This window comes from Mustela nivalis, assembly GCF_964662115.1.
Source record: "Mustela nivalis genome assembly, chromosome: 3".
In the NCBI taxonomy this organism is placed as follows: Eukaryota; Metazoa; Chordata; class Mammalia; order Carnivora; family Mustelidae; genus Mustela; species Mustela nivalis.
The window spans coordinates 152,566,432-152,584,371 of record NC_139022.1 but is presented as its reverse complement, the minus strand read 5'-3'; the positions used below and the strand labels follow the sequence as shown (position 1 = coordinate 152,584,371).

At 37.8% G+C, this 17,940-nt stretch overlaps 1 protein-coding gene across 1 annotated transcript in view; it reads right to left on the bottom strand.

Moving 5' to 3' along the window:
* LOC309861382 (UDP-glucuronosyltransferase 3A2-like) overlaps positions 1 to 17,400 on the bottom strand; it is a gene marked incomplete at its 3' end in the record, with an annotated part of 32,435 nt that extends 15,035 nt beyond the window's left edge. Inside the window, exons 1-3 of the mRNA XM_082724215.1 lie at positions 15,916 to 17,400; positions 13,103 to 15,862; positions 10,564 to 10,665 (exon numbers count right to left, since the gene is read on the bottom strand). Of these exons, the coding sequence (XP_082580341.1) occupies positions 10,564 to 10,665; positions 13,103 to 13,199 (199 nt within the window). The 5' untranslated portion in view covers positions 13,200 to 15,862; positions 15,916 to 17,400. The remainder of the gene's footprint in view (positions 1 to 10,563; positions 10,666 to 13,102; positions 15,863 to 15,915) is intronic.
* Positions 17,401 to 17,940: the final 540 nt, after the last annotated feature.

The following is a 17,940-nucleotide window of genomic DNA, read 5'->3' as shown; positions in this document are numbered from 1 at the left end:
ACATGTTTTGGGTAGTGTACATTTTAACAATATTAGTTTTTCTAATCCATGATCATAAAATGTTTTTCCCTAAAAAAAAAAAAAAAAAAAAAAAGGAACAGGGAAAAACACTGATGATACCCCCATGGAGATTAACTCAACAGGTTCATTCAAACTCAATCTCAGGTCTCTCAAAATCACTGCTAGCAAGGCACTGCTACCTAGCCTTGATGATACTAATTGGGGTGCTCCGAGGGAGAAATTTAAAAATATGAGCAGGTTAGAACAAACACGGACCCAAAACACATCTAACAACAACCCAAACAAAGAGGAAAGACAGGCGGAAAGCAGGGTGGGAGAGTCAGGAAAGAAAATAAAACAGAGGTCTCAGCTTTGATACATGTGGAATTTAACATTACTTGTAAAAAGCCTTTATAACAGAAGAAAAGCACAGAATGGCTTTTGTCCTCTACATCAAAGCTTCTAAATTACTTTAAACATTGAATGAGATATACCAATGACAAACCTTAATTGTCTTAATGAATACTTGGGCAAAAATAACAGATACATAAGAAGAGCTCACTGAATTTATCAAAGAAATTCCTGTACTCTAAGGAGTCAAAAATATTAGTTATAGAGGACAGATTTGCATGCCCTGTCTTAACTACTGGGACTAAATATCCCATAGTCATAATAGCCATTTTTTATATTATCTCCTGGTGGCTATGGTTGCTCTTATGTAACAATTAACAAAAATAAAATTAAGGTTTTAGCATTTACAGTAATTTTGACAAAAAGGGACCCTTTGGATCTGCCCAATATATTAAAACTGTTAATACACCCAAATATATATTAAAAAGAGTATCTTTAAGGATTATAATAAGATTTAACCATTACATAGAATATGTTAAGCAAAGAGTGATTATCTCCACTGATTCTCTAATTTATAAAATTTTAATAGCCTAATTCAGACTATTCTTAAACCAGAAAAGAAGTAATGATGCCTTGCAGTGGATTACTATAAGGCTATGGACATGATGTAGCATACTAAGACCCCCCATTTCTAATTATTACTGAAATTGCAGACTATGTCTAGGTACTAATAGATGCTTTACATGCATAGATTTGGCAATGATTCCTATTTGGCAATCAATTCCTATTTCAACAAGCTCTCAGCTGCAGTGTCTCCTCACCTTCACCTTGGCAGGAGACAAATCATTTGTAACTGCTTTCTTATGGACTACCTCAACAACCTGCACACAAGCTTTCCCGGCAAGACCTTAACCACATTCAGTTTTCTCCAGAAGTACATGTATGACATTGCATCAAGGACAACCTCCTTTTGCAGAGATCCATCCAGCACGGGCACTCAGGACACAAACATTCACACAGGAGCTCACAAGAGGGATGTGCTGCTGCCCTACACAAAGCACAAGCCGTGGCACCTCAGTTGAATTCCTGTGAAGAGTTACCTGTCAGTTGAAGGTCTTTCCATCCCTGACACCATCAAGAAACAATTATTGGGGCTCACTTCCAGCATGAGAGTATAAGAGCTTTCCTGGACACACATTCAAACAGAAACTGGTCAAAATTTTATTTTATATGTACACACACAAATTCAACTAAATATACATAAATGCTGAACAGAAAAGTTGGTCAGAAGGTAGTGGTAAATATTCTAGGAAGATGGGGGAGAACCAAGAATCTGTCTCTGCACCTAGATGACAATTGTCCATCTGTGCCCAAGAAAATGCTTGAAAGATCTTTCAGAACAGATCTGAAAGTACCAAAATTTATACCTCAGGTTGAGCCTCACCACAAAGGCAGCCTGACACAATCACAATATAAAAATAATAAGCAAATTAATAGCAAAAACCTGCAAACTCTGTAGAAGGGAGGAGAGTCTTATCTCCAGATTTAACACATTGTTAAATTCAATTGGTCAGTTTTCAACAAAAATCATAAGACACACCAAGAAACAGGAAACTGAAGCCCATTCAGAGAAAAATAATAAATCAACAGAAATTGTCCCTGAGAAAGCCTGATGGCAGATATACTAGATGATGACTTTAAAATAACGGCTTTGAAGATTCCCAGGCAACTAAAGGAAAATGGAGAGAAGGTTACAAAGAGTGTATGTAAAGTAGAAATATCAATAAAGCATAGAAAATCTAAAAAATTTCAAAAACAAATTGTGGCACTGAAAAATGTAATAAATGAAATGAAAATTTCACTAGGAGGATTCAAAGACAGATTTGAGGGAGAGAAGAAATAATCTGTGAACCTGAAAATAAGACAATGGAAATTATCAAATGCAAAGAACAGAACGTTAAAACACTGAAAAAAAGAACACAGCCTAAGGGACCAACATATGCATTGTGGATGCTCAGAAGAAGACAGAAAGAAAGGAATAGAGAGAATATTTTAAGTCATAATGGCTGAAATCCCATAAACTGGGTGAAAGATATGAATAGAAACATCCAGGAAACTCAATAAACTCCAAGGAAAATGAACTCAGACACCCACATCAGGACACATTATAATTAAAATTTAGAAAGATAAAGGGAGAATAGTAAAAGCAGCAAAAGAGGGCATGTAAAATGATGAGGTGTTATATATAACTGGAATTGAATTATATGGAATTATTGAATGCTATATCTGAAACTAATGATGTACTATATGCTGGCTAATTGAATTTAAACTTAAAAAGTAAAAATAATAAAAGCAGCAAGAGAAAAGTGACTCATCACATACAAATAACTGATTTACTCAACAAAATTTTTTCTGAAGGATGTCAATGAGATGATGAATAGATTTCTTTTTATGGAGGGAGGATAGGCATCCAAGGAAAGAGAGAGAAAGAGAACCTCAAGCGGTTTCCTTGCCAACATGGAGCCAGCCATAGGGATGGATCTCACAACGCTGAGATCATGACCTGAGCCAAATCAAGAGTCAGATGCTTAATCAACTGAACTTCCCAAGCACCCCTAAAATTATCAACAGATTTTTAATCAGAAGTTTTGGTGCCCAGAAGGCAGTGGGCTAATATATTCCAAGTGCTAAGAAAAAGAATGATCAACAAAAAATTCAGTATCTGGCAACACTTCAAAAGTGACATTCCTATTAACACATTCCTGGTAAACAAAAGCTAAAGTTGGTTGTTACCACCAGGCCTACACTGACAGTAGGGAGCCCTCCTGGGAAAAAGGAGGCCAACAGATAGTAACTCAAGAGATATGGAAAAATAAAGATTTTAATAGAGGTGAATGCATAGGAATTAGATAGCTAGTATTATGGCAATGCTTTCTAACTTGACTTGAACTTTCTACATGTTTTTTGAAAATAGTACATTTTTGTAAAAAATATGTTATTAGTTTGAAAACAAGTATTTAAACGTTGTAACTCCAAGTTTTCTCTGTAATTTAAGGTACTAACACACTTAAATTAATGATAGTTTATGTTTGGGGCACACAATGTAAAAAAATGTAATTTTGTGATATCAATGATTCAAGGGATGAAAAAACATTATATGAGGAGAATTTCTGAATTTTGTTAAACTGTTATAAATTAAAATGTGAGTAGCATAGATTTTAGCATGTTAAATTAAATCCCCATCGTAACACACATAAAAAATAACTATAGCCATACACAAAAGGAATGGCACAAGAATTTAACATTTCACAAGAATCAGCTAAACACAAAAGAAATGGTAATAGAGAAAGTGAAGAACAAGAAACCTATAAGATATATAGAAAACAAGTATCAAAAGGACAGAAGTATCTCCTTATCAGCAATTACATCCAGTGAACATGATTAAACTCTCCAATGAAAATACAGACATTGACACAATGGACAAAAACAGATGTACCCAATGTTCACAGCAGCAATGGCCACAGTCGCCAAACTGTAGAAAGAGCCAAGATGTCCTTCAACAGACAAATGGATAAAGATCTGGTCCATACATACAATGGAATATTACATCTCCATCAGGAAGGATGAATACCCAATTTTGTATCAACATGGATGGGACTGGAGGAGATTATGCTGAGTGAAATAAGTCAAACAGAGAGAGTCTATTATCATATGGTTTCACTTACTTATGGAGTAAAAGGAATAACATGGAGGACATTAGGAGAAGGGAAGGAAAAGTGAATTGGGGGAAATCGGAGGCAGAGATGAACCATGAGCAACTGTGGACTCTGAGAAACAAACTAAGGCTTTTGGAAGGGAGGGAGATGGGGGGTGAGTGAGCCTGGTGGGTATTAAGGAGGGCACATATTGCATGGAGCACTGGGTGTGGTGCATAAACAATGAATCTTAGAAACCTGAAAAAATTAAATTAAATTAAAAATATATATATAATCCAAATGTAATAGCCTTGTGAGGTGACAGATGCAAGCTATACTTGTGGTGAACACTTCATAAAATGAACAGTTGACAAATCAATATGTCACATACCTGAAACTATTGTAACATTATGTATCAACTATACTTCAATAAAAAGTAATACTTTAAAAAATTAAAAATAAAATGGGACTAACAATGGAAAAAAGAGGATGGGGTCTGTGGAACCTTCCTGTACTATCTTTGCAGCTTTTCTGTAAATCTACCATTATTCCCAAAAAACCAAATGTATTTTTAAAAATACAAAAATAAAAAGCCTATAAACACCCACACAAAGAAAAACATGATCCAACTGTACATACTGTGTTCAAGAGACTCACTGTAGGTCCAATGAGACAGACAGACAGGAAAATGATGGGAAAAGAAATTCTAAGTGAAGAATAAGCAAAAGAAAGCAGATGACCACATATCAATCACAACAGACTTTAAATCAAGTAAGATTGCAAGAAACAAAGAAGGACATTAAATATTAATAGATGTTCAACACAGCAAGAAGATAGGACTATTATAAGCACATATTCACCTAATGAGAGACCATAAAAATAGCTAAAGCAATAACTGACAGCTGGATATTTCAATATCTACTCTTCAATAATAGATAGAAAAACCAGAAAGAAGATCAGCTAGGAGACAGAAGACGTACACACATTGATCCACGTGGTGTAATAGACATACACAGAACACTCTGCCCAACAGCAGCATACACATTGTTCTCAAGAGTACATAGGACATTTTTCAGCAGAGTCCATTGTTTAGCCACAATAAGTCTCAATAGGTGTTAAAACATACTTATCACAGGCTATCTAACCACACCAGGATGAAGTTAGAAATCAACAGCAAAAAAAGAAAAAAGAAAGAAAGAAAAGAAAAGAAATCAACAGCAGACAGAAAACAGAAAATTCACAAATTATGGAAATTAACATCCTTATAAATAATGCACATATCAAAGAGAAATTACAAGGGAAATCATAAAATACTTACAGAAAATTAAAAGTGGTATACAACACACCAAAAGCTATGGGATGCCAAAAGCAGCGGTTAAAAGGGAACTTGGAGTTTTAGTGCTTATATTAAAAAGGAAGTTATCAAATCAATACCCTATTCTTCCACCTTAAGACACCAGTGAAGAAAGTGTACTAAACCTAAAACAGAAGGCGAAATTGACAAAGACTGGGGGAAACTAATGAAATTGGAAATAGAAAACCAACAGAAGTCAATAAAAGCAGAGCCAGTTCTTTGAAAATATCAAGAACATTTACAAACAAGAAAGATACAAATTATTAGCACCACAGATGAAAGAAGGAACACCACTAATTACCACACAGAAATGAAAAGGACTATAGGAGAATGGGTGATATAGACAAATTCTTAAAGACAGAAACTACCAAAGTTAACTAAAAGAAGAAAAAGACATTCCAAAGAGACCTATAAAGACAAAAGGTTGTTCCATTTGGGTAAAGAGCACAGAAACTCTTGCCATATAGATATCCAAAATATACCTGAAGGTTACACATGTGTCTCCACACACCAAAGACGCAACACACAGCATGAAGCAAGACTCCTTATCCTCTACAGATTTTCAGACATTACTGATTATGAATGACCAAGGCACTGCTTCATTTCTCTACGTGCTTCATTTCTCTACCTTACATTAGCTCATTTCTCTACCCTCCAAGAATAGGGTATTGATTTGATAACTTCCTTTTTAATATAAGCACTAAAACTCCAAGTTCCCTTTTAACCGCTGCTTTTGGCATCCCATAGCTTTTGGTGTGTTGTATACCACTTTTAATTTTCTGTAAGTATTTTATGATTTCCCTTGTAATTTCTCTTTGATATGTGCACAATGCTAGTCTTTTGAACAAGACATTCAGTGAAACATTCAGCTCCCTCAACAGCCTCTGGCAGCAGGTCTCATAAAATGCCATAATCGACTTTCTTATAAAAGATCCAACTGAAATAAATGAAACAGGATGTTCTCATCATCAGTCAAACATGAAGGGAAACACCCATTCCAGCCCCACCACCGACTACCATAAAAGCCCAAAAGCATCCTCTTTTCCCTGCTCTCTCAATGTATGTTTGGACAAGATTGAGACTTTCTTTACTCTCTCCATGAAGCCTGATTATGTTATTAATAAGCCATTGCATATTTTTAAATATTTTATGTTTAAGTAATCTCTGCATCCAAAGTAAGGGCTCAAACCCACAACCCCAAGATTGAACGTTGCATGCTCTACCAACTGAGTGAGCCAGGAGCCCCTAATAAACCACTTTATAACTTCTTTGTGTGTATACAAGGCTATAAATCTCAACATTCCAATCTAACTTTGGGGTGGGGAGAAGTTAGAAATCAACAACAGTCTCTCAGGGTTGGCTACAACAATTTCAGAAGAAACAATAGTTTTACCCAAACTCTTCCAGAAAAGTGAAAGAGGAATACTATCCAATTCACTCTGTCAGGAAACTATTGCACTGATAATATTGCCAGAAAAAAGAAAGAAAGAAATCCCAAGAAAATCAGAGAACCATGGAACCACATGGACACGGATATAAAATTTAAGCCAAAATTGAACAAATTACATCGAAAATTACATAAAAGAGAAAACACATTGAGACCAAGTGGAATTCGTTCCCAGGACAAAAGGTTAGTTTAACACTTGTAAATCAGTGTCACTCATTATTTTGACAAAACAAGCAAAAAAAAAAATCATATATTCCTACCAATACATGCCACAGAAGCATGAAATTAGACTTCATCGACTTAAATATTCTGCTCTTCCAAAGAGAGTGAAAGATAAGTCATGGATTGGAAAGAATATTTGCAGATTTATATCTGATAAAAGACTTATATCCAAAATATCTGATGATTCAATAATAAGAACTATTTATAATAATAACCCAATTTATGAATGGCAAATTTGGCAAACAGTTACCAGTAAAGATATATGAATGACAAGCACATGAAAAAAATGTACAGCATCATTAGTGATAAAGGAAATGCATGTGAAAACCACCATGAAATACAACTAAACACTTACACAATGGTGACTAAAAGCGAAAAGACTAACCTTATCAAGTATTGGCAAGGATGTGGTATGCATAGAACTTGCAGTCACTTCTGCTGTGAGAAGGAATGTTACAGCCTCTTGGGAAGTGGTGTGGCCCTTTCTTCAAAAGTGAAATATACACCTAACATACGGTTCAGCTACTGCACTCCTACCAGTTAATCCAAAGAAAAGATAATACATGTTTATACACGAGCTTGTACACAACTCTTCACAGCAGGTTTATTTGTAATAGCTCAAATAGGAGACACACCTAATGCCCATCAACAAGCAAATAAATAAAAACATTGTGGCAATAAATACACTGAACATTATTCAGCAATAAAAGTGAGTGAACTATGCATACACACATTATAAATGAATCACAAAATACTATTTGTTGAGTTCAATAAACCAAAATCTGAGACAGCATAATTGTGATCTGATTTCTATAAAATCTATCTGATACAATCTGACATAGGGTGACATATTGGGGATCATTAGGAAATGGGAATGGAAAGGTGGGAGAGTCAGGAGGGGAGATTGCAGAAGGACACTAGACATCTTCTAGTGAGGAACAAATATATTTGTTATCTTGACAATGTTGATAGTTTCACAGGTATAAATACAGACATATGTTATCATATGTATATATCCAAAGGTAACAAATTCAAAATATTATTTCCATACAATGGTTTAAATAATGAAGATAAGGAACTTCAATCTGTGCCCACAAGAAGATGACAGGACCATATTGAAATTCTTGACTAAATAAAACCAGACCAAATACATGCTAAAATGGTTTTTAGACATTGCAACCCAGGTAGTACAGGATATTTGTGGACAGCTGGAGAAAATTTCCAAGATAGAGCTCATGAAGGAGATACCCAGATCTGGCCTGGCCATCTCCCTGAGGGAGCACATCAGATTTGGGGGCGGACATGGCAGCTGGAACTCACAGGGCAGAATACCACAAGAGAGTTATGGGGAGAGAAAGCTCTGGGGTTGGGTTCTTCCTGAGAACAGTCAGTGCAAACATGGGAAGAAACTACCCAAGGCACCATAAAGAATGAAACACAACAAAACCCAGAGGTTATACAGAGCCTCTTCTCAAGCTACTACTCAGTCTTGAGAGTTAATGAAGATCTATGGAAAGCTCCCCGATCAGCTAGATAAAGGTGCATTTTGATCCAACTTCTGTAATTTCTCTCAATAGGATCTAAAATTCAGAGGAAAATAATGGTTGTAATTTATTAAACTCTATAAACCCCAGCAATAAGAAACTGACCTCCCCTTGGTAACAGCAGACTAAGATACTGGGTTTTTTAACTCCCAGGGCTAAAGTGAGCACTGCTTCATAGATAAACTAAGGAGCCCATGAGTCTAATCAAAGCTTGAATTTCAACATAGAGCTTCCTTACATTAGCTACTGATCTCCTCTCCTGCCTCCATACCCAAAGAAAGCTGGACTAAATGACTTCAAGGGGTGGAATTATCTGGTCAGGACAATATCCCACCAGGCAGAAATTTACTTAAATGTTTGTAGGCAAGCCCCCTGAGAACCAAAGATGTAAGTGCACAGATCCCCAATACAAAGAAGAACTGTCATCTGGGGAATATCTATCTACCTGGTAAAAGGAGAGGCATGACAAGCTCTCTTAGGAAAAGGAAGAGTCAGAATTGCAGACAATTAAGTCCATTTGAAATTGGCATCTTAAACTTGTGATTTCAGTTATTGATTAGAACAATCCTATGTCTCAGCAATATAAAATGGAGCTAACTGAGTTTTTCTACAGCCATTTATTCATGAAAGTTATAAATAAAAACCTTATGGGGAAGTTATCCAAGCAGGCAGTTAATGCAGGTTCTAAAGTTTCACTATTGAGTGTGCAATTAAGTCAACAAAAATAACCCAATCACATGTTTCTTTATTTGCAGACCTCCCCCAAGGTCTACTGCTGAAGAGAAAATAATCTATTTCAAAACCTCAGAAATCCCCAGTGAATGGCAAATGTTGCAAGAAACTCTGGACTAGTAAAACTTGGAAGCAAGAATAAGACTAAAAGAATCCATGGGTCCCCTGAATGGTTAGTAGTTTTGAGTGTAGGTATATTTGTCAAAGAGGTAGAATGTCTACAGCTTTCAGCAGTTCCTCAATCCATAGAAATCACCAAAATGAAACAATCATGGACTACAACTACCATGGTTGTCAGTCAAGGCAAATACACAATTAGACTGACAAACAAAGGGATGTGTATAGGAAGGATAGAAAGGATATCCAGTGAACAAAATAGAAGCCAATTTAGATGATTAAACCGTAACAGAGCCTGAAGTTCAACTCCAAATGTTCATAATTGCTCATATTTGTTTTTATCAAAAATGATTAATTTGGGTTTTTTTTAAGTAAAGTTTCAGCAATTCTGAATGAGAAACCCAGAGTTAAAGTTCCAGATCTACCCAACTCTATTATTCACCTGCTATGTGAACATGAACAAATCTTTTGAGTTCTTTGGTCCTCTATATTCCTGTCTGTCAACAAGAGACTTGACCCGATTGATGAGTTTCATCTTAGCTACAAATTTTTTGGATTCAGTGACCCAAGAACATCTAACATCACTATGCACAAAGTCAAGGACAGTCAGTGACTTCTCAAGAAAATAGGATCATCCCACTGATAGATTCTGATCCTAGGATATGACCAAAAGACATTCTTTTAAGAAGCTTTCTTAAAGTTCTGGTCTCATAACAAGAGTAGAAAGTAACCTATAAAAGAGAAAGAACAGCTCTCCTTGCATAACAGAAGCTAGAAATATGACTAAGCCGTTCTGTTCAATACAATTAAAGGCACACCACAGAGCAGCAGTTATCAAAATGATCATAATCATGTATGGAGGTTTGCCTGAAATGAAGTGACACCTAGGTAAGGGGGTAAGCCATGGAGTTATGGCATGTGGGGTCCTGGTCTTTAGAGCCTATTATAATATCCAGCAGGTAACATAAAAACAGACACACACAGATTTTTCCCCTTCTTTCAATATAGCTAGATTCAAACAGATTTTGTGCTAAGCAGTGCTGTACAGAAGACACGGTCTCTCTGGGATAGAAGAATGAAATGATTCATAAAAAAACATACCTGGGATTAAAAATTCTTCTATGTGAAGAAACATAGTGACATTATGACCATGATCTTGAAGAATCTGAGATACCCGGTCCAGCAGGAGATAATGGCTTCCACCTAGGAACAATATAAAATTTCATTTTTGTAAAAATGTGAACAGAGTCTGAAATTGATGTGGAGGATGGGGATATGCAAGGTAAGGGGGCAGAGTAGTGTTCATGGTGATCCAAGGAAGATAAATTACTTCAGTACCCCCATCTCACTCTGGATATGCTCCAACAAAGATATCTCTGTCTGGTCTGTCCAAATCTTGACCTGGGGCAATCCTCCATCAGACACTTCCTTTTGTGACTCATAGTCTTCATGTCAGTGTGATGAGCTTCTCTTCTTGGGCCTTAAGGAATTCCTGATCTGGTGTACATACTGATATTAGCCAGACCTTAGGAGACACCATGCCCTAAAGAAATAACTGTACTGGAAATTAGAAACAGTGCTGTGTGGGATTGGGAAGGGTGCGTAGTGGACAATCAGTCAGAGCTCTTTATAGAATACTTCTGTCTGGAAATTCATGTTAGAGTGGGAACAGACCCATGGGAACTTAAATAACAGTCCAAGAAATAGGATTTGAAGCAGAAGGAGGTAGACCCACCCTTTAGAATCAAAATCCTGGGAGATTCAAATATACTTGGCAGGATGTTTCAGGCCTGAAAATTGCTGAACATTTAATTAAGGCATTCAGGATAACTATGAACCCTTGGGTGGAACTACAGGATCCTGTATGTGACAGACTGGGGTGTCATCCATCCTAAGACTCCTGAGATTCTAAGGAATGAGAACTTTGATCTTCTGGGAGGTACAAGTTTTATCAATGATTTTCTAAAACCATGAGTGATCATGGGACCTCTTTTATTTTAGTCTATGGGTCTCAGAGACAGAGAACGCCATATCAGTAATAAAGGAATAGAATTTGCCCACACTAAGAAGTGGGATTGTTAGCAAGATGAAGATTTCATGATTATTGGGTCAGCAGAGAGGGATGTAGGACTATCGGAAAGGTGTGTATCTGTGGAAATCATTCTAGTCTTTTATATCTGTGCTTGTCCTGCCTGAGGTAACAAGGATTATAGAAAACAAAAACCCCTACTCTCTCAGACTGCCTGCTCTGCCTTCACATTTAACCCTTGGAAAGAAAGGACACACGGGACAAGCCATCTACAGAGGCAGCCATTCCTGAGGTCTTGGTGAACCCAGTGCATTCTAGGCTAGAGGTGGGGCTTCCAGTGTCTCCAAACCACACCTGCTCCCTCTCAGAGTCTGGAGGAGACGTGCTTTGAAGAGTAAGGAAGTTTGTTTTCTGCCACTATTATTAAAAAATTGATTTAAAATAAAAATCAAGGTTTTTTAAATACTGACTTTTAGGAATCCTTACTGTATAGAGTTTGGGGAAGAAGACAGGTTGAAGGTAAGAAACAGTGTGTAAAGTCCAAGTGTGTCTATCATGAAGGTCTGATGTGCTCTTGCAAAAGGCCCCTCATTCCCCTGACCCTCAGAGTGCCTCTCAGGAAATAAAAAGAGTGATGCCCAGTTAGATGAACTCAATGGTTTCTTAAAGTCTAAGATCCCAGATTCACAGGGATCTAAAAGTGATCATCAGAGCTCCCTATCCTTTCACAATGGATCCAAAAGAGTCTTGAGGAAATTCTATCCTATGATGCCTCCTTATCCTGATAAATGTTCTTATTCCCCTTCTGTTGCTTTTGGAGGCAAAAAATAAAGGAAATAAACCTGAGCTCACATAGAACTAACTGCTTCACTGTCTTTCAAAACCTTCCACCACCAAGGGTGAAAACAGAGAGGGGATCCCAAGATGTTGATTATCCTGGGGCCCCCTCCTCTGCCCTGTCAGTTCTCCAGGTGTCTTATTAATGACACATTCCCAGTCTACCCTGTTGCTCCCAAAAGCCCCCATCCTTGGCCTCCAAGAGCCTGATACTTACCTCACCTTCCACTTTCTACTGGCATCTACTGCACACCCCTAGACTTCTAGGGTGTACCTCTCAAAGTGCCTACCTTCCCTAGAGTAGGTGACTCAAGGTCTCCAGGTCATCACTGGAACTAAATTCTGGCCCCAGTTATGCACAATAGGAATCACCTCCAGAGCAGATAAAAAGAGAGGAAAGGAGGGGCACCTGGGTGGCTTGGTGGATTAATCCTCTGCCTTCAGATTGGGTCATGATCCCAGGGTCCTGGGATGGAGCCCCGCATCGGGCTCTGTGCTCAGCAGGGAGCCTGCTTCCCCCTCTCTCTCTGTCTGCTTGTGATCTCTCTCTGTCAAATAAATAAATAAAATTTTAAAAAAAAGAGAGAGAGAGCGAGAGAGGAAAGGAAACTGCTTTTTCTTTCTCCAGACCCACTCCCTCTTCTCCCTAGTCTGGGATCCAAGCCCTGTTTGGAAAACCATATGGAATGACACTCTGACCCAAGGCTGTCTGCCTGAGCCATAGCTGAAGTGCCTAGGAAACAGCTGTCTCTAATTCTTCTGCCAAGTACTCACCTAGGGAGGATGATACAGTCATAATTTTGGCAGCCTCTGAGAGCAGGAATCCAGGCAGAAGGAAGGCAGCAAGTAGGAGTGTCCACTGCCCCGCCATGCTGACTCCTGTTCTAGCTTCAGAGCACAAACCTGTGCCCAGAGCCCTGTCCCAGGAGAACTGCCCAGTAACCTGTGGATTCTGGAAGCATGTGCTGTGTTGGCAGCCAAGGAAATGTGTTTGCAAAGAGCTGGGGAAGAGGAGAGGAGTGGATTTTGCCTCTCTTCCTGTTTGTTAATTCTTACGCATCTGTTCCTCCTCTCAGTAATCACTCCACTGGTTAATGTGTCCTCACCCTCCCTAACCTGGGGCAATTGGAAGGAGGGGTTCGTGAGTCTCCTTAACCCTCTCGATCCACCACACACTCCACAGAGAAGATACTCTGAACCAGGAATGATAGAGACCTCAGGAAGTCACTTTCAAGATAGTTCCATTACCAGGTGACTGAGACATTACCTGTCTCCATTTTAAGGACTCTCTGAATTTTCCCACCTCCTAAGTGCTCTATTGACTTCGTGCTGCCATCCCCATACCCCCTTTCCCCATGTACCTGCTTAAAATCTCTGCTAGTCTCCAATCTCAAGGTCCCAAAATCTGATTCCCAAAGAAAAAATACCTACGTTAATTGCTCAGAGTTTCTTTGGAAAATAACTAAATATTGGTAACAAGTGCCAGTGTCTCCTAAGTGTTAAGCCCCCCTGGAAGGCCAGGTCTTGACCAGAAGCATTGAACCTCCAAAGGTGGGTCTATAGTTCTGAATGGGCATGACAAAGAAGTTCTATTTTTATAAACATCTGAACTTATTCATTAGAAGATTTGTAAAACTCTCCCAATATTATTCTAGTTTTCCCTTGTACTATGTGATTCTATGCATGTGCATTCACAATTATCGTCTGTTCTGGTATTCTATCTTCCCCGTGAAAAATATATCTGCATTATGAACACACCACTTAATATTGATGTGATCACATTGCTTTGTCTACAAATCTTATTTCAATCCTTTCAATGGTCTGATTAATATCCGCCAATGGTCCAATTAATATCCTCTGTTGTCCTATGAATCTGGTGGTTCAGGAACAAATCCAGATCACAGTGCCATTAGTTATCACTTCTATTCATCTCCTTTAGTGAGGACTGACTTTTAGCCCTTTTTTGTCTTTCATGTCATTGATATTTTAAAGAGTATAAGCTGCTTATTTTGTATAATGGATCCTAAATTGGGTTTGCCTGATGCTTCTCATTACAGTTCAGGTTACTAGGGAGTTTGGTGGGAATACTACAAAGATGGTGTTGATTCCATCTCAGTGAATCACAATGGGAAGCTTATGATGTCAGATGGTCCTGTCGTTAGAGATAAAAACTCTATCCCTTGTTTAAGGTGGTGTTCACCAAGATTCTCAACTGTAAAGTTGCTATTGTTTACCCTATAATTAAGGAATAATATGTGGAGAGACATTTTGAAACTAAATATTCTGTTCCTATCAAATTTCACTCACTCATTTTATCATCTTTCATATTTCTTATGTTTCAAGTATTATTGTCATGGTGGCAAATTAATGATTTTTTTATTATGTTGTTACCCACTGTATAGTACATGATTAGTTTTTGACATAGTGTTCAATGATTCATTAGTTAAGTATAACACCCAGTGCTCACCACAACAATATCCTTAATATCCATCACCCTGTTACCCTTCTCTCAAACCTCCTCCCCTCGGAAACCCTTAGTTTGCTTCCCAGCATCCAGTCTCTCATGATTCTTCTACATCTCTGATTTCTCCCCCTTCAGACTTCCTTCCCTTCCCTTATGGTCTTCCATGCTATTGCTTATGTTCCACATATGAGTGAAACCATATGATAATTATTTTTCTCTGTTTGACTTACTTCGCTTAATATAATCCCCTCTAGTTCCACCCATGTCAATGCAATGGTGGGTATTCATCCTTTCTGATGGCTGAATAATATTCCATCATATATAATACCACCTCTTTATCCATTCATCCACTGAAGTGCATCTCCACTGTGCAGAAGCTTTTTATCTCAATGAAATCCCAAAAATTCATTTTTGCTTTTGTTTCCCTTGTCTTTGGAGACATGTCTTGAAGGAAGTAACTGTGGTCAATGTCTAAGAGGTTACTGTCTATGTTCTCTATATCATTCATACAGGGTCTACCAAACAAGAAAATCTAACAACTATGAAGATCTATGCCCCCAACATGGGAGCAACCAACTACATAACCCAGCTATTAACAAAAATAAAGAGTCAGATCAACAATAATACATTAATAGGAGATTTTAACACTCCACTCTCAGCTTTGGACAGATCATCTAAACAGTAAATCAACAAATAAGAGCTTTGAATGACACATTGGGCCAGATGGACTTCATAGATATATATATATATATATATATATATATATATATATATATATATATATATATATGTATAGATATATACTCATTCTTCTCAAATACATGAAGAACTTTCTCTGAAGTAGACCACATATCAGGTCACAAATCAGGTCTCCACTAATACCAAAATTGAGATTATTCCCTGCATATTATCAGACCACAAGGCCTTAAAACTGGAACTCAATCACAAGAAAAAAATTTAGAAGGAGTTCAAACACTTGGAAGTTAAAGAACATCCTGCTAAAGAATAATTGGGTCAACCAGAAACTTAAAGAACTTAATCAATTCTTGGAAACTACCTTAGTCCAAAACCTGTGGGATACTGCAAAGATGGTCCTAAGACAGAAATATATAGCCATCCAAGCCTGTGGGATACTGCAAAGATGGTCCTAAGACGGAAATACATAGCCATCCAAGCCTCTCTCAGAAAATTAGAAAAATTCCAGATGCAAAGCTAACCTTATACCTGAAGGAACTGGAGAAAGAACAGCAAATAAAACCTAAACCAAGTGGGAAAAGAGGGCTTCCATTGCTTCCAGATTGTTTTACTTGTTGGCATATAGTTGCTGGTAATAATTTCTAATAATTGTTTCTATTTCCTTGGTGTTAGTCACGATCTCTCCCATTTCATTCATAATTTTATTATTTTGGGTCCTTTTGAAAACTTACAAACTACCAAGACTGAAACAAAAAGAAATAGACAATCTGAATAGACAAATAACCAGTAACAAGATTGAAGCAGTAACCAAAAACCTCCCAAAAGAGTCCAGGGCCAGATGGTTTTCCAGCAGAATTCTACCAAACATTTAAAGAAGAAATAATACCTATTCTACTGAAGCTATTCCAAAAAATAGAAACAGAAGGAATACTTCCAAATGTCTTCTGTGAGACCAACATTACCCTGATCCCAAAACCAGGAAAAGAGCCCATCAAAGGAGAACTACAGACCAATATCTCTGATGAACATGGATGCCAAAATACTCAATAGGATCCTAGCTAATATGATCCAACAGTACGTTAAAGGGATTACTCGCCACAACAAAGTGGGTTTTATTCCTAGGATGCAAGGGTGGCTCACATTCACAATTCAATCAGTGTGATAGAGCACATCAATAGAAGAAAAGAAAAGACCATATGATCCTCTCAATTGATGCAGAAACAGTATTTGACAAAATACAACATCTGTTCTGATTAAAACTCTTTGGAGTATAGAGATAAGGGAACATTCCTCAATATCATAAAAACCATCTATGAAAAGCCCAAGGGAATATCATGAACAATGATAAACAATGAAAAGCTCTCAGCTTTTTCCTTCAGGTCAGGAACACAACAGGGATGCTCACTCTCACCACTGTTGTTCAACATGGTGCTAGAAGTCCACGCCTCAGCAGTCAGACAACAAAAAGAAATAAGGGCACCCAAATTGGCAAAGAAGAAGTCAAATTCTCTCTCTTCACAGATGACATGATTCTTTATGTGGAAAACTCTAAAGACTCCAGTCCGAAATTAGAACTCATATAACAATTCAGCAATGTGGCGGGATTTAAAATCAATGCACAGAAATCAGTTGCTTTCCTATACACTAACAACGTAACTGTAGAAAGAGAAATTAAGGAATCAATTCCATTCACAGTAGCAACAAAAACCATAAGATAGCTAGGAATAAACATAACCAAAGAGGTAAAGGATCTATACTCTAGAAACTACAGAACACTTATGAAAGAAATTGAGGAAGACACAAAAAGATGGGAAAATATTCCATGCTCATGGACTGGAAGAATAAACATTATTAAAATGTTTATCTTACCCAGAGCAAAATACACTTGAAATGCGATCTCTATTAAAATATTGTTGGCGGGGCACCTGGGTGGCTCAGTGGGTTAAAGCCTCTGCCTTCGGCTCAGGTCATGATCCCAGGGTCCTGGGATTGAGCCCCGCATTGGGCTCTCTGCTCAGCAGGGAGCCTGCTTCCTCCTCTCTCTCTGCCTGCCTCTCTGCCTGTGATCTCTGTCAAATAAATAAAATATTTAAAATATATATATATATATCGTTGGCAAGGAGGAGTCAAGTTGGTGGAGAAGTAGCAGGCTGAGACAATATCAGGTAGCAGGAGATCAGCTAGATAGCTTATCAAACCATTCCAAACACCTACAAATCCAACAGGAGATATAAGAGAAGAGCAGTAATTCTAAAAACAGAAAATCAACCACTTTCTAAAAGGTAAGACCTGCAAAGAAGTGAATCCAAAGTGACAGAAAGATAGACTGCAGAGGGAGGGGCCGGCTCCCAGCAAGTGGCAGAGCAATGGAGCACAAAATCAGAACTTTTAAAAGTCTGCTCCACTGAAGGACATTGCTCCAGAGACTAAATTGGGGTGAAGCCCACACGGG